The sequence below is a fragment of the Cherax quadricarinatus genome, unplaced genomic scaffold, assembly GCF_038502225.1.
Source record: "Cherax quadricarinatus isolate ZL_2023a unplaced genomic scaffold, ASM3850222v1 Contig78, whole genome shotgun sequence".
Lineage (NCBI taxonomy): Eukaryota > Metazoa > Arthropoda > Malacostraca > Decapoda > Parastacidae > Cherax > Cherax quadricarinatus.
Window position 1 is genome coordinate 274,107 of NW_027195104.1, and position 18,490 is coordinate 292,596.

At 39.5% G+C, this 18,490-nt stretch overlaps 1 protein-coding gene across 3 annotated transcripts in view; it reads left to right on the plus strand.

Moving 5' to 3' along the window:
* The window catches only part of LOC128703088 (cytochrome P450 4c3), a 258,859-nt gene that overhangs the window by 138,705 nt on the left and 101,664 nt on the right, over positions 1-18,490 (plus strand). For all 3 annotated transcript variants that reach the window (XM_070080011.1, XM_070080010.1, XM_070080012.1), the window contains exons 3-5: positions 3,078-3,159; positions 3,448-3,551; positions 16,146-16,236. In XM_070080011.1, coding sequence (XP_069936112.1) covers positions 3,078-3,159; positions 3,448-3,551; positions 16,146-16,236 — 277 coding nt within the window. The remainder of the gene's footprint in view (positions 1-3,077; positions 3,160-3,447; positions 3,552-16,145; positions 16,237-18,490) is intronic.

Here is an 18,490-nt window from a genome sequence, read left to right on the forward strand (position 1 = left end):
ATCCCAACATGTCACGGATGGAACGGCTGAGTTGGGTGGCCCTTACATCCACCCAAAACACACACACACCCGGGTTGGCGAAGGTGGTTGGAAGGTACATTTTAATTGATAGATTTACCCTTCAAGGAAGAGGTAGGTAATTTAAACTGTTAGTGAACTAATATTAGGACTATTGAGGCAACTGTAGATAATAATAATGTAGTCTTAAGACCTTAACGTAGGTAGTAATAGGCCGATAATATAGGCAGACCCTAGGTTATGTTAGTTAGGGAGAACTGGCAGCCCAAGTTTGAATGCCAAGGTAAGGGGTTTTGAGACTGCAGTGCCTTCTTCTTTGTCGAAACTTCGAACGAGGCACACCGCCGTAACATCAGGGCTGCGCCCCATGTGTCTACACATACTAGATCCTGGGGAAATCTTGTGGAGGCACCTCGAAGTACTGTAGATGACCTCCTCCATCAGGCCCATACAGTAAGACGAGACCTCCCTTTCTTTCTCAGTATTCTGGCTAGTTTCTGGGGAGAATTTGCAAGTGAGCTGAACTGTGGGTCTTTGTGCAGCCGGACGACCACTGATCGGTACGGCGTCTCCTCGTTGTTAAACTTAGAAGCTAGTGTCATTTCCTGCATAGTTGTACTAGGGGATACTCACCCCCTTGGAAACAGGATTTCTGAGGTGCAGGCAGGTCACTAATACCGACTGAATATTACAGGAATTAAGGCTCCCAGTTGCACATGGTTCTGAGGGGAAGTCCACAGGGACTAAAGCTTAGGGAGATTGAAGACCGGGATATATTCTCCAACACCAAGTAAGTTAGTCTGTCATTCGTGCATGCAGGCGAGATTTCTTGCAACATCAGTCATTTATGGAAATCTGTCCTATAAGCCACTTGTGAGCCTGAGGTACCAGCCTCGGGGCTAGGTGTCAACAGAGATTTCTAGGGTAGACAACTCACATGGAGGCAGTCCAGACAAATTTTCACATATATGTATGAGCCAACTTCTCATCCCTTGCCACTCTTCAAGGATGACAAATTAGTTACATTAAACCTGATCTTTGTAGTTTTTAAGGTTATATTAGTTTGTTACTGCGAGCCCTTCACCATTATCCACTAAGATGAGGATGGTGACTGAATCTTGGGGGACGTAATGCAGTACTTTACCAGTATGCTGTAACCTATTTGAGTTGACAGTATGCGACTTGAGCACATCAACTGGTAGTGCACTAGGCTCAATGGATATAGTTCACTTAAAATAAGGAGAGGGACTACACTATATTCTTACAGAGAATTACATAGTATAATAATAGACCTATGAGACTAATTACCAGTGGGAGGTTGGAATGTTACCAGTAATACGGACTTGTACTCTCTTAATTCACCAACCAGCTGACCTGAGCTCCGCCCTACGTGGCCCACAACACACTCGGATGTTCAGAGTTCCCGCTCACAGGCCCAGCATTGTCAGCAACTCTGCCCCAATCTCCTCTCAAGCTGTTTCCCAGAGTTTATATCGTTCTGCCTGCATCTCTAACCCCTCCTTAACCTCACCGTCACGAACAAAAGACCTGAGACTTTTGGCGTCAAACGTTTTCTAACACTTTTCTACTAAGGCAACGAGTACTGGTTAGAGAAGTCACCTTGTGACCTCAGTTGACCTACATCACATGAGCTCTGGGAGACGTTCTCCGGTACAATGGAAACATTAGGATGTGTTTCCTAAAGACATCTGCTGTCCATGTTCATCTATCAGCAAAACAGATACCTTGTATAGGTCGCATCCTGGGACAAAACTGACCTAATTTGCGGGAAATGCTCAGCATAATAAGCGGCTTTCTATATAGCAGTATGTCATTCATGTCAGCTATGGTCTGTATACCTTGTACATGTACTTGTAGAAATAAAGATGATTATTATTAATAATATTATTATCTAACATATATTAATATGTCAATGGATTTCCTTATTCGTGACATGAAATTATATGTGAACATATCTTTTAAATATTCGTCAACACTTTCTAAAATAACTTTTCTTTTCAACTGTTTAACTTTAAAAAAATATGTACAGGTGAGCGTGTTGAACTAAAGCTCCTGGGACTCTTTAAGGTGGTGAACAGCAACCCCTGGATCTACTGGGAAGGTTGACCATTGTCTCTTAAGTCTCTTGAGGAATTTTACCCAGAGTTTTCTTCCAATTGAAAGTTTTGAGGCACACTTATTATACCTCTTACAAGCACTGAAGCACACTTATTATACCTCTTACATGCACTGAAGCACACTTATTATACCTCTTACATGCACTGAAGCACACTTATTATACCTCTTACATGCACTGAAGCACACTTATTATACCTCTTACATGCACTCTAGCACACTTATTATACCTCTTACATCCAGAGAAGTACACTTACTATACCTCTTGCATCACTGAGGTACACTTACTATACCTCTTGCATCACTGAGGTACACTTACTATACCTCTTGCATCACTGAGGTACACTTACTATACCTCTTGCATCACTGAGGTACACTTACTATACTCTTGCATCACTGAGGTACACTTACTATACTCTTGCATCACTGAGGTACACTTACTATACCTCTTGCATCACTGAGGTACACTTACTATACCTCTTGCATCACTGAGGTACACCTACTATACCTCTTGCATCACTGAGGTATACTTACTATACCTCTTGCATCACTGATGTGCACTTACTATACCTCTTGCATCACTGAGGTACACTTACTATACCTCTTGCATCACTGAGGTACACTTACTGTACCTCTTGCATCACTGAGGTACACCTACTATACCTCTTGCATACTGAAGTGCATGGGACTAGAGCTATAGGATATGAGGGATACCTTTCTCAGATCGGACAGCATCCAGAACACATTTGTGGTCGTTCACTGGTAAGTGCTTCACTGATAATTGTTTATTCTTCATATAACAAATTAGGCGTTGAGATTCAAGTGAGGCAGAATCTGAATCCTCAGTATACACGTATTAAGTTTTGTTATTGAATGAAAAATATTAATACGAGTTCTCTTTGTAACTGTTGTTTGACTTACAGGTGTGGTTGTTGGACCAGCTTCCAGGTCCCAGAGGTCTTCCAATTCTGGGCAATTTGCTCTTCCTCAATGTGGACACATCAGGTAATTATCACTGCAGGTCATTCAGCCACCCACCACCATGTCCCAGATAACATACCCTCTCTATTTTTTTTTCTCTACGTCCATGGTTTGGCTGAATGACCGAAATTGATTTTTTTTTCATGATCATTCTTAAAAAATAATTTTTTTTTCTGTATATTCAATAACTTTATTTTTTTAGTAATCTGCTCTTCAGCTTCTGTATTTGTACCAAAAATATCAGAAAGACAAAATATGTATTTAAAATGGATGTCTTCTTCATAAAATAATTTTAACTTGGGTATATCTCAGAACTCTTCCAGAGACTCATGAAGGTGGCAGGAATGGGTGAAGTTGCCAGGATGTGGATGCTACACATGCCTTACTGTTTTCTCAGCAGTGCCAGAACAATGGAGGTAAGTGGCACTTTATTCACAGTTTGCATATGGCAGTTTTCTCTAAATATAACAGTAAGTGAAACTGTATTTCTTATATAAAACACGCACACACACACACGAAAACACACTCGCTAACAAACATACATGTTATTACAGTTATCTTTGAAATCATAAATGCTATGTTCCCAGCAATATAGCTAATAAAAAAAGAAAGAGGAAACAGGGTAGGCAGAGTAGTTTCACTACTAATCAGAAATCAGCAGAGATTTGAAGAGACAAGAGGTATAAACATAAATGGGTCAAATGACAACATAGTGGCATAATCAAGATTGAGGACCCAAAGTAGTAGCATCAATATTAATAATAATAATAATAATAATAATAATAATATATCTTTATTTACTACAAGTACATGTACAAGGTATACAGACCGTAGCTGACATCAATGACATACTACTATATAGAAAGCCGCTTGTTATGCTCAGCATTTCGGGCAAATTAGGTCAGTGTCCCAGGATGTTCCAGTGATGCGACCCACACTAGTCGACTAACACCCAGGTCCCCTTTTTACTGATGGGGAACATAGACAACAGGTGTAAAGAAACACGCCAAATGTTTCTACTCTGGGTGGGAATCGAACCCAGGCCTTCGCCGTGTGAAGCGAGAGCTTTAGCCACCAGGCCACCAGAGCGTAGCTGGATATCAAATGCTAAAACACAGAGACAGGAATATTAAAAAAGCAGCAAAACATTAGTTGACACCATGGCAACTGTAGCAAGGACAGCTCATAGGGCTCAGACGAAGCTAATGATCATGGGTGATATCAGCCACGATGAAACTTACATGGGGGACTAGACACGTAGAGGGATACGATAATGGAGGTGATATGGGGAAATTATGTGTTAGCATGTCAAGGATACAACAGAAGAGAGAGAAAGGGGTTGAATCAGCAAGATTGAAACAGAATATGAGAGCTCCTAGAATTTCGAATACCTTGTGGAGTTAAACTCTAAGGGAAAAAGGGTAAGCAGAGGGAACAAGAAACCAAACTTCACAGGAAGGTACTTTGAAGGGATAAGAGAAACCCTGAGTACAGTGTATACCTGGAGTATACCTGGAGAAGGTTTCGGGAGCCACCGCCCCCGCGGCGCTGTCTGAGACCAGGCCTTGTGGAGGATCAGGGTCTGACCAACCAGGCTGTTACTGCTGGCCGCACATAAACCAACGTACGAACCACAGCCATGCTGATCAGGTACTGACTTTGGGTGCCTGTCCAGTGCCTTCTTGAAGACAGCCAGGGGTCTATTGGTAATCCCCTTTTGTATGCTGGGAGGCAGTTGAACAGCCTTGGGGCCCTGACACTTACTGTATTGTCTCTTAACATACTCGTGCCTCCGCTGCTTTTCATTGGTGGAATGTTACATCTCCTGCCGAGATGCAACATTCTTTTGCTTTTGTAGGGAGAGGTTTTCGTTTGCAAGTTTGGTACTAATCCCGCAAAGATTTTCCAAGTGTATTATCATGCATCTTTCTCGACTGCGTTTCAGGGAATACTAATCAAAAGACTACAACCGTTACCAGTAATTTAGGTACTTTATCGTACTTATATGTGCCGTGAAAATTCTCTGTACACTCTCCAGGTCAGCCTTGAAGCGACAGTGTTCAGCAGTATTCCAGCCTCATTATCCATCCTATCATTTTTCTAGCAGATGAGGTAAATATATTGTTGTGGTTTTTGAAGAAGAGATCCTGTGACATTATCACTCCCAGGTCCTTCACATTACTTTTTCGCTCTTTTTTATGGCTAGAATTTGTTGTATACGCTGATACAGTTTTAATTTCTTCAAATTTTCCATATATGAGTAGTTGAAATTTCTCTTCTTAGAATTTCATATTGTTGTCAGTGGCCCATTTGAAGATTTGATTGAAGTCCACTTGGAGTCTTGCAGTGTCTTCGATGGAGGACATTGTCATCGTAATTCGGGTGTCATCTGCAAAGGAAGACACGGAGCTATGGCTTACATCTCTTTCTATGCCAGATATGAGGATGAGGAATAGGATGGGAGCGAGTACTGTGCCTTGTGGAACAGAGCTTTTCACTCTGAGGCAGTGGAATGGAAAATGGAATATTAGGAAATTTAATCAATTAAACTATGAAGTTCCTAGGCAGAAAGTGTCGAGAGGCAAAGAAGAATTTCGTACCCAGAAGTGACAATGGAAAAACTATGGTCCTTGGTTCAACCAACAATGAAGAGCTCACGAGAAATGACAAAAAAAAAATATGTAATGTGTTAAACAAGCCATTTAGAAAGGTGTTCTCAGTGGAAACATTTGATACCAGAGAGCGTAGGGTGTGCCAACAGGTGTTTCATACCATACACACAATACAGAAAGAGAAAAAATAAAATCATGAGTGAGTTGGATAAATCTAGGCATTAGGACCTGACAAGTTGTCACCATGAATTTTGTGAGAGGGAGCAAGAACGCTGTATGAACCATTTGCTACGATCTATAAGAATTAAATGAATACTGAACAGTTGCCAAAAATCTGCAAGACGGTGAATATTGTTCCTTTTTTTAAGAAATGAAACAGACAGGAAGCACTGAACTACAGACCAGATCACCGACATTCTTGTAACATAAGGCAGTAGAGAAAATATTCAGAAGTGTTAGAGCCTTTGGAGAGAAGTAGTTTCATAAATAACAACTAGTATTGATTTGTAGATGCAAATCTTATCTTGCAAAACTACTGATACTTCATGACTAATTATTAGAAGTGAGACATGAGAAAGGGATTGTTATGTTACATTTTGTTGAACTTGTAGAAAACATTTGATACTGAACTTCACAAGAGACTGGTGCAAAAGCTTGAGGTGCAGACAGGACTAACAGGGAATGTACTTTGGTGGTCCAGAAGAGTATTTTAAGGGTGTAGGAAAAAGAGTAATGTCATAATGAGAAAGAGTAGCAAGCAGGGCTCTGCAAGGACCAGTGTTAGGACTACCACTGTATATGTGATTGTCACACAAGAAGAGTGAGATGTATCGCTGTTTGCTGATAATATAAAACTAATGGGAGCAAAATTAGATGACAAGGAAACGCTTCAAATGGATCTGGTCTAACTGCTAGACTGGTCAAATAAGTGTTTTTTTATTCAACACATGCGATTGCAAGGTTATATAAATTAGGATGGGCAAGTCAACTGGAAACTGTGTATAGAGTTGGCGACAAAGGCTGCTGAACTCATTGAGGAGGCAGTCGGAGAGTTTTCCGCGCGCTCTCAAAAAAAAAAATCGAAAAATTATGGAAATTGAGTTATTTATACCGAAAAATAGCTTAACTCTTTGGCAACACAATGGTACAAGAATCAATATTCTACGACGTTTCTACAAGAAATTATAGTCATTTATATCAGGTATGGTGACGGCGATGTGGGTAGCGCGTCTGCTCACAGCCCATATATTTTTTGTATTTTTTCCTTGTTTTTTATCGCTTTTTCTTGCATTATTCTTTCTAATATAATAACTGACTATTTGGCATCACAGAACAGTAGGTGGAGCTTATCCATAGACTTAGAGACAACCAGGAACCAGACGGGAACACTCGGCAGTGTTCCCGCTCCAGAGAGTGCCAGGAGAAATCACTTCATTATTACGCTTATATCAGCTTATATATCAACTCTACGGCTTATTTATCTATCAGAATTGATCTAACATGATATAATAAACACTATAAATAACATATAAACATGTTATATACTCTAAACTGAATAAAATAGGCCATAATATTCCTAGAGACTATCAGGAATATTTCGATATAAATGAGTGAATCATCTCATGTCGTATTCTTTGGTTTCTGAGTAAGAGAAAACGGTGTTTTGAAAAGGATAACTGCACTAGAACATCAGTTTACTAAGAAATACACCCAATCAAACGCGATTTTCGCGAAAAAAAAAAAAACAATTCTAGACGGTGGGCCGGCCGGTGCTCCAGGCCAATATCTCGGAAGTAACTTATTGACTTATTTCGCTAAAGTTAGCCTTTATTACTTAATTAAGTAGAATAATATTCACAGAAATGGTAAAATAATGATTTCTCTAATTAATTCAGTGGGAATTTTGGAAATATTCCAAATACTTTGAAATTTATGTGGGAGAAAAGGGCAGATTTTTTTCAACATTCCAACTAACAAACTTTATTTTTTTTTGTGAAGAGGAAAGGCCTTGAGGAAAATTAGTTTTAGCATTGTTGTCTGGGCACCAAGTGTCCTAACAACCTTACGTCGTCCCATGTAGGACTATCTTCCTGCCAAAGGGCATTTTCTGTAAATCAGTCCTTTTTCAGTCTTTTCTCAGTTGTTGTTTGAGGTATATTTTTGACAAATATTTTTTACACGGTGTGAAAACACTGTGTTGTGCACCAAAACTGGAGGAAATCGGACGGTAAACAAAAGAGCTACAATTAATTGCCCTACAGGCCACACAACAGAGTGAAAAAGCTAATGTAGAAGACCTGGGAGTAATAATGTCGGGGGATCTCGCTTTTAAAGACCACGACATTGTATCAACCGCATCTCCTAGAAAGATGAGAGGATGGATAATGAGAACCTTCAAAACTAGGGATGCCAAGCCCATGATGACATTTTTCAGGTCGCTCGTTCTATCTAGGCTGGAATATTGCTGCACACTAACAGCACCTTTCAAGGCAGGAGAAATTGCTGACCTAGAAAATGTACAGAGAACCTTCACGGCACGCATAACTGCGATAAAACATGTCAGTTACTGGGAACGCTTGAAACTCCTCAGCCTATACTCACTAGAATGCAGGCGGGAGAGATACATGATTATATACACTTGGAAAACCCTAGAGGAATTAGTACCAAACTTGCACAAGAAAAATCACTCCCCATGAAAGCAAAAGACTCGACAAACGATGCAACATCCTCTAAATGAAAAGCAGGTGTGTCACTAGCACAATAGGAGACAACACAGTGTCAGGGGCCCAAGACTGTTCAACTGTCTCCCAGTATACATAAAGGGGATTACCAATAGTCCTCTGGCTGTCTTCATAAAGGTGCTGGACAGACAACTAAAGTCAGTACCTCACTAACCGGGCTGTGGTTCGTATGTCGGGTTGCGTGCGGCCAACAGTAACAGCCTGGTTATCCACCATGAGGCTTGGTATCAAACCAGACCGTGGGGTCGTTGACCCCCAAAACCCTCTCTTGGTATACTGTATATATATATATATATATATATATATATATATATATATATATATATATATATATATATATATATATATATATATATATATATATATATATATATATATATATATATATATATATATATATATATATATATATATATACCTGGAGTTTACCTGGAGAGAGTTTCGGGGGTCAACGCCCCCGCGGCCCGGTCTGTGACCAGGCCTCCTGGTGGATCAGCGCCTGATCAACCAGGCTGTTGCTGCTGGCTGCACGCAAACCAACGTACGAGCCACAGCCCGGCTGATCAGGAACTGACTTTAGGTGCTTGTCCAGTGCCAGCTTGAAGACTGCCAGGGGTCTGTTGGTAATCCCCCTTATGTGTGCTGGGAGGCAGTTGAACAGTCTCGGGCCCCTGACACTTATTGTATGGTCTCTTAACGTGCTAGTGACACCCCTGCTTTTCATTGGGGGGATGGTGCATCGTCTGCCAAGTCTTTTGCTTTCGTAGTGAGTGATTTTCGTGTGCAAGTTCGGTACTAGTCCCTCTAGGATTTTCCAGGTGTATATAATCATGTATCTCTCCCTCCTGCGTTCCAGGGAATACAGGTTTAGAAACCTCAAGCGCTCCCAGTAATTGAGGTGTTTTATCTCCGTTATGCGCGCTGTGAAAGTTCTCTGTACATTTTCTAGGTCGGCAATTTCACCTGCCTTGAAAGGTGCTGTTAGAGTGCAGCAATATTCCAGCCTAGATAGAACAAGTGGTCTGAAGAGTGTCATCATGGGCTTGGCCTCCCTAGTTTTGAAGGTTCTCATTATCCATCCTGTCATTTTTCTAGCAGATGCGATTGATACAATGTTATGGTCCTTGAAGGTGAGATCCTCCGACATAATCACTCCCAGGTCTTTGACGTTGGTGTTTCGCTCTATTTTGTGGCCAGAATTTGTTTTGTACTCTGATGAAGATTTAATTTCCTCATGTTTACCATATCTGAGTAATTGAAATTTCTCATCGTTGAACTTCATATTGTTTTCTGCAGCCCACTGAAAGATTTGGTTGATGTCCGCCTGGAGCCTTGCAGTGTCTGCAATGGAAGACACTGTCATGCAGATTCGGGTGTCATCTGCAAAGGAAGACACGGTGCTGTGGCTGACATCCTTGTCTATGTCGGATATGAGGATGAGGAACAAGATGGGAGCTAGTACTGTGCCTTGTGGAACAGAGCTTTTCACCGTAGCTGCCTCGGACTTTACTCTGTTGACGACTACTCTCTGTGTTCTGTTAGTGAGGAAATTATAGATCCATCGACCGACTTTTCCTGTTATTCCTTTAGCGCGCATTTTGTGCGCTATTACGCCATGGTCACACTTGTCGAAGGCTTTTGCAAAGTCTGTATATATTACATCTGCATTCTTTTTGTCTTCTAGTGCATTTAGGACCTTGTCGTAGTGATCCAGTAGTTGAGACAGAGAGGAGCGACCTGTTCTAAACCCATGTTGCCCTGGGTTGTGTAACTGATGGGTTTCTAGATGGGTGGTGATCTTGCTTCTTAGGACCCTCTCAAAGATTTTTATGATATGGGATGTTAGTGCTATTGGTCTGTAGTTCTTTGCTGTTGCTTTACTGCCCCCTTTGTGGAGTGGGGCTATGTCTGTTGTTTTTAGTAACTGAGGGACGACCCCCGTGTCCATGCTCCCTCTCCATAGGATGGAAAAGGCTCGTGATAGGGGCTTCTTGCAGTTCTTGATGAACACAGAGTTCCATGAGTCTGGCCCTGGGGCAGAGTGCATGGGCATGTCATTTATCGCCTGTTCGAAGTCATTTGGCGTCAGGATAACATCGGATAGGCTTGTGTTAATCAAATTTTGTGGCTCTCTCATAAAAAATTCATTTTGATCTTCGACTCTCAGTCTGGTTAGCGGCTTGCTAAAAACTGAGTCATATTGGGACTTGAGTAGCTCACTCATTTCCTTGCTGTCATCTGTGTAGGACCCATCTTGTTTAAGTAGGGGCCCAATACTGGACGTTGTTCTCGATTTTGATTTGGCATAGGAGAAGAAATACTTTGGGTTTCTTTCGATTTCATTTATGGCTTTTAGTTCTTCCCGCGATTCCTGACTCCTAAAGGATTCTTTTAGCTTAAGTTCGATGCTTGCTATTTCTCTGACCAGTGTCTCCCTGCGCATTTCAGATATATTGACCTCTTTTAGCCGCTCTGTTATTCTTTTCCGTCGCCTGTAAAGGGAGCGCCTGTCTCTTTCTATTTTACATCTACTCCTCCTTTTTCTTAGAGGAATAAGCCTTGTGCATACATCGAGTGCCACCGAGTTAATCTGTTCTAGGCATAAGTTTGGGTCTGTGTTGCTTAGTATATCTTCCCAGCTTATATCGGTTAGGACTTGGTTTACTTGGTCCCACTTTATGTTTTTGTTATTGAAGTTGAATTTGGTGAATGCTCCCTCGTGACTAGTCTCATTTTGTCGGTCTGGGGCTCCACGCATACATGTCTGAACCTCAATTATGTTGTGATCTGAGTATATTGTTTTTGATATGGTGACATTTCTTATCAGATCATCATTGTTAGTGAAGATGAGGTCTAGTGTATTCTCCAGTCTAGTAGGCTCTATTATTTGCTGGTTTAAATTGAATTTTGTGCAGAGATTTAAAAGCTCGTGTGAGTGTGAGTTTTCATCAGAGCTGCCTCCTGGTGTTATTACTGCAACAATATTATTTGCTATATTCCTCCATTTTAGGTGCCTTAAGTTGAAATCCCCCAGGAGCAAGATGTTGGGTGCAGGAGTTGGAAGATTTTCCAGACAGTGGTCAATTTTTAACAGCTGTTCCTGGAATTGCTGGGATGTTGCATCCGGAGGCTTGTAGACTACCACAATGACTAGGTTTTGGTTCTCGACCTTTACTGCTAAACTTCCACTACGTCATTTGAGGCATTAAGCAGTTCTGTGCAAACAAGTGACTCTGCAATGTACAGGCCAACCCCCCCCTTTTGCCTGTTCACTCTATCACATCTGTATAGGTTGTAACCTGGGATCCATATTTCGTTGTCCAAGTGATCCTTTATGTGGGTCTCAGTGAAAGCCGCGAACATTGCCTTTGCCTCTGCAAGCAGTCCACGGATGAAAGGTATTTTGTTGTTTGTTGCTGGCTTTAGACCCTGTATATTTGCAAAGAAGAATGTTATCGGACTGGTGGTATTGTTGGTACTGGGGGATATATATATATATATATATATATATATATATATATATATATATATATATATATATATATATATATATATATATATATATATATATATATATAACAACACTGCACTAGTCAAGGAGTCGAACCCATGCTGTTTTGGCCAGCCTCATGGTGAGCAAAAACGCATGACGTTTTAGACTGTTAGACCACTAGTGAATATCATAATGATATTCAATACCGACAGGTTGGTACGTAAGACAAATAGGCAACAGTCAGGCAACTTTATTCGGAAATGTTTCGCCTCACCCTAGAGAAAAGTTCTGTTCCACAGTCTGGAACAGAACTCTATTCCAGGCTGAGGGACTGACAACCTCAAATCTACGACTTCAAGGATGATGGACTGATTACATTGTCTTCACATCTCTAGTGCTCCTGCCTACTTTCTGTACTCGACTGAAGAAGCCTACTGTGTTGGCGAAACATTTCGGAATAAAGTTGCCTAACTGTTGCCTATGTGTCTTACATACCAGCTAGACCACTAGACCACTAGATTGGTCTAGAGGTCTAAAGCATCATACGTTTTTGCTGACCATGAGGCGGGCCAAAACAGCATGGGTTCGACTCCTTGGCTAGTGCAGTGTTGTTATTGATCAATACCACTTGTTTCGTGATATATATATATACATATATATATATATATATATATATATATATATATATATATATATATATATATATATATATATATATATATATATATATATAACTCGACTCACGAAATCGTAATGACACGATTGCAAATAAACAAATAAACCGCGGGTTCAATCCCGGCCGGGGGTATGGTTTATATATATATATATATATATATATATATATATATATATATATATATATATATATATAATATATATATAATATATATCTATATATATATATATATAAATATATATATAAATATATATGTATTATTGTAAACACGAACGAGTGGTATTGAATCAAAAACAACACTGTGACTAGCCGGGGGATTGAACCCGTGTTGTTTTAGCTCACCTAATGGTGAGGGAAAATTCACATGCTCTAATCGACTGGACCATCCAATACTACAAAGATCATGTACCCAGCAGAGCTAGGTGTTGTACTGTGATCCGAGGACATACCATGGTGTGGGTGCCTCAGAGCTAATTTCATTCTACTCCCCGTTTGGTGTACTAGCCTCCACAAGCACTATACTATATAGTATTGTAACCACTTTCGAATGGTATTTAATCAATAACAACACTGCGGATAGCCAGGGGATTGAACCCAGGTTGTTTTTCTCCCGCCTCATTGTGAGTGAAAATTCACGATGTTATAACACACTGAACCATCCAATCCTACAAAGATCATGTCGAATAGGTTAAACTTGTGATTTTGGCTTAAATAACAACGCTCTTCTTGCCCAATAAGGGAAGCGAAAATTTGTGTCTGCAATAATTTCGCAAAAAAAATTCTGATGCTAACGAAAAAAATATATTTCATTGTGTTTGTTATTAAATTATTGTAAACTTAACTGAAATAAATTTAGTTGGATTATGCTAGATTAAATTGCGCTTGTTATAACAATGTTAAGCAAGTTTTCTAAGGTTTTTTAGGTACATAATTATTAATTTTAACTTTAACATAAATGAAAAGAAAATATCTTTAAACGTATAAGAGGGAATTTTAGAAAGGACTTAATTTTAAATGAGTTCTTGCTAATTGACCAGTTTTACCTATTCGGCACGAAATTATATATATATATATATATATATATATATATATATATATATATATATATATATATATATATATATATATATACAAACACTGATCTCAGGCCGAAGGAGATTCGAACCTACGAACCTTGGAACAAGGTACGCAGTGCTATTCCATTCTCACCGCACTGGACCAATATCTTAGCGTCTAGATTATGCTAGACGTTTGATAGAAGGCAGCCAGCTTTTAGTGAGAAGGCTTACAGCTTTTCATCTCATCCCCTGCATGCATCAACCTTGTTCCAAGGTTCGTAGGTTCAAGTCTCCTTCGGCCAGAGATCAGTGTTTGTATATATGTATGTATGTATATATATATATATATATATATATATATATATATATATATATATATATATATATATATATATATATATATATATATATATATATATATATATATATATATATATATATATATATATATATATATATATATATTTATATATATATATATATATATATATATATATATATATATATATATATATATATATATATATATATATATATATATACATACATATGTATATATATATATATTTTATTTTTATTATCACACTGGCCGATTCCCACCAAGGCAGGGTGGCCCGAAAAAGAAAAACTTTCACCATCATTCACTCCATCACTGTCTTGCCAGAAGGGTGCTTTACACTACAGTTTTTAAACTGCAACATTAACACCCCTCCTTCAGAGTGCAGGCACTGTACTTCCCATCTCCAGGACTCAAGTCCGGCCTGCCGGTTTCCCTGAACCCCTTCATAAATGTTACTTTGCTCACACTCCAACAGCACGTCAAGTATTAAAAACCATTTATCTCCATTCACTCCTACCAAACACGCTCACGCATGCCTGCTGGAAGTCCATGCCCCTCGCACACAAAACCTCCTTTACCCCCTCCCTCCAACCTTTCCTAGGCCGACCCCTACCCCGCCTTCCTTCCACTACAGACTGATACACTCTTGAAGTTATTCTGTTTCGTTCCATTCTCTCCACATGTCCGAACCACCTCAACAACCCTTCCTCAGCCCTCTGGACAACAGTTTTGGTAATCCCGCACCTCCTCCTAACTTCCAAACTACGAATTTTGTGCATTATATTCACACCACACATTGCTCTCAGACATGACATCTCCACTGCCTCCAGCATGTATATATATATATATATATATATATATATATATATATATATATATATATATATATATATATATATATATATATATATATATATATATATATATATATATATATATATATACATATATTTATATATATTTATTCTTTCTTCTTTCTTTCAACACACCGGCCGTATCCCACCGAGGCGTGGTGGCCCAAAAGAAAAAAAACTAAGTTTCTCCTTTCAAATTTAGTAATATATACAGGAGAAGGGGTTCCTAGCCCCTTGCTCCCGGCATTTTAGTCGCCTCTTACAACACGCATGGCTTACGGAGGAAGAATTCTGAGCTCCTCTCTTCTATGTGTGGGTTATTTGTGTATCGTTCCAGTCACGGTATTGTGCCTTTTTTTGTTACTTTCATTGTGTTTTCTCCGTGAAGTAGTCTGAATATTCTTCCAGCATCCCTTGTTAGGAAATATTCTTCCAGCATCCCTTGTTAGGAAATATTCTTCCAGCATCCCTTGTTAGGAAATATTCTTCCAGCATCCCTTGTTAGGAAATATTCTTCCAGCATCCCTTGTTAGGAAATATTCTTCCAGCATCCCTTGTTAGGAAATATTCTTCCAGCATCCCTTGTTAGGAAATATTCTTCCAGCATCCCTTGTTAGGAAATATTCCTCCAACCCCATTTATTAAGTAATATTCTTCCAGCACCCGTTGTTATGTAATATTCTTCCAACACCACTTGTTAGGCAATATTCTTCCAGCACCCCTTGTTAGGTAATGTTCTTTCAGCACACCTTGTTAGCTAATATTCTTCCAGCATCACTTGTTAGTAAATATTTTTCCAACACCCCTTGTTAGGTAATATTCTTCCAGCACACTTTGTTATCTAATATTCTTACAGCACCCCTTGTTAGGTAATGTTCTTCCAGCACCCCTTGTTAGGTAATATTTTTCCAGTGCCCCATGTTAGGTAATATTCTTCCAGCACCCCTTGTTAAGTAATATTCTTCCAGCACCCCTTGTAAAGTAATATTCTTCCAGCACCCCTTCTTAGGTAATTTTCATCCTGTACCCTTGTTAGGTAAAATTCTTTTAGCACCCATTGTTAGGTAATGTTCTTCCAGCACGCCTTGTTAGGTAATATGGTATACAAGGTTTAAAACATCCATTGAAAATTAATGTCTTTGACAACAATTTTCGAGTATTTTCTCGTACTTCTCAGATCTGTGACGTTGTTCCAAATTCACAACAGATTATTATCTACAACTTTATATCTTATAGGTCATATTGAGTAGCCAGAAGCACATAGACAAGAGCTGGGACTACGAACTACTGCATCCATGGCTTGGACTCAGCCTTCTAACCTCAACTGGTAGGTACCCGTTAAGAAACTTACAAGAATACAAGAGTTCTATCAAAGTGAATACTTCTTTTGGTTGTCTGAGTCTGTTTGTATCTTGCTGAGAGTAGCTAGTGGTTGTCTAAGTCTTTTTGTATCTTGCTGAAAGTGGCTAGTGGTTGTTTAAGTCTGTTTATATCTTGCTGAAAGTCTCTAGTGGTTGTCTGAGCCTGTTTATGTCTTGCTGAAAGTCGCTAAAGGTTGCATGAGTCTGTTTGTATCTTGCTGAAAGTCTCTAGTGGTTGTCTTAGTTTGTTTGTATCTTGCTGAAAGTCGCTGGTGGTTGTCAGAGTTTGTTTGTATCTTGCTGAAAGTCTCTAGTGGTTGTCTTAGTTTGTTTGTATCTTGCTGAAAGTCGCTGGTGGTTGTCAGAGTTTGTTTGTATCTTGTTGAAAGTCTCTAGTGGTTGTCTTAGTTTGTTTGTATCTTGCTGAAAGTCGCTGGTGGTTGTCAGAGTTTGTTTGTATCTTGCTGAAAGTCGCTGGTGGTTGTCTAAGTTTTGTTGTGTTTTTCTTCTACAGTAGCTTGTTTCCATTCAATAATTTGATTATGTGTTTTCAGATGTAATTGAAACTTGGAACAATAGTGCATCATAATACACTGTAGCTTGATACTGTTAGTGTTATTCTCTGACCCAACATAATACAGAGTAGCTTGAGACTGCTAGTGTTATTCTCTGACCCAACATAATACAGAGTAGCTTGAGACTGCTAGTGTTATTCTCTGACCCCTCATAACACAGAGTAGCTTGAGACTGCTAGTGTTATTCTCTGACCCAACATAATACAGAGCAGCTTGAGACTGCTAGTGTTATTCTCTGACCCCTCATAACACAGAGTAGCTTGAGACTGCTAGTGTTATTCTCTGACCCAACATAATACAGAGCAGCTTGAGACTGCTAGTGTTATTCTCTGACCCAACATAATACAGAGCAGCTTGAGACTGCTAGTGTTATTCTCTGACCCCTCATAACACAGAGTAGCTTGAGACTGCTAGTGTTATTCTCTGACCCAACATAATACAGAGTAGCTGGATACTGTTAGTGTTATTCTCTGACCCCTCATAACACAGAGTAGCTTGAAACTGCTAGTGTTATTCTCTGACCCAACATATTGAGACTGCATTTGCTATTCTCTCACTCCACATAATACAGAGTAGCTTGAGACTGCTAGTGTTATTCTCTGACCCAACATACTACAGAGTAGCTGGATACTGTTAGTGTTATTCTCTGACCCCTCATAACACAGAGTAGCTTGAAACTGCTAGTGTTATTCTCTGACCCAACATAATACAGAGCAGCTTGAGACTGCTAGTGTTATTCTCTGACCCAACATAATACAGAGCAGCTTGAGACTGCTAGTGTTATTCTCTGACCCAACATAATACAGAGCAGCTTGAGACTCCTAGTGATATTCTCTGACCCAACATAATACAGAGCAGCTTGAAACTGCTAGTGTTATTCTCTGACCCCTCATAACATAGAATAGCTTGAGACTGCTAGTGTTATTCTCTGACCCCTCATAACACAGAGTAGCTTGAGACTGCTAGTGTTATTCTCTGACCCAACATAACAGAGTTGCTTGAGACTGCTAGTGTTATTCTCTGACCCCTCATAACACAGAGTTGCTTGATACTGGTAGTGTTATTCTCTGACTCCTGATAATTCTGAGTAACTTGAGACTGCTAGTGTTATTCTCTGACCCCATATAATACAGAGTAGATAGAGATTTCTAGTGCTATTCTCTGACCCAACATAATACAGAGTAGCTTGAGACTGCTAGTGTTATTCTCTGACCCAACATATTGAGACTGCATTTGCTATTCTCTCACTCCACATAATACAGAGTAGCTTGAGACTGCTAGTGTCATTCTCTGACCCCACATAATACAGAGTAGCTTGAGACTGTTGGTGTTATTCGTTGACCCCTCATAATACAGAATAGCTTGAGAGTGCTAGTGTTATTCTCTGACCCCTCATAATACCGAAAAGCTTGAGACTGCTAGTATCATTTTCTGACCCACATATTACAGAGTAGCTTGAGACTGCTAGTGTTATTTTCTGACCCCACATAATACAGATTAGCTTGAGACTGTTAGTGCTATTCTCTGACCCAACATAATACAGAGTAGCTTGAGACTGCTTGTGTCATTTTCTGTCCCAACATAATACAGAGCAGCTTGAGACTGCTAGTGTTATTCTCTGACCCAACATAATACAGAGCAGCTT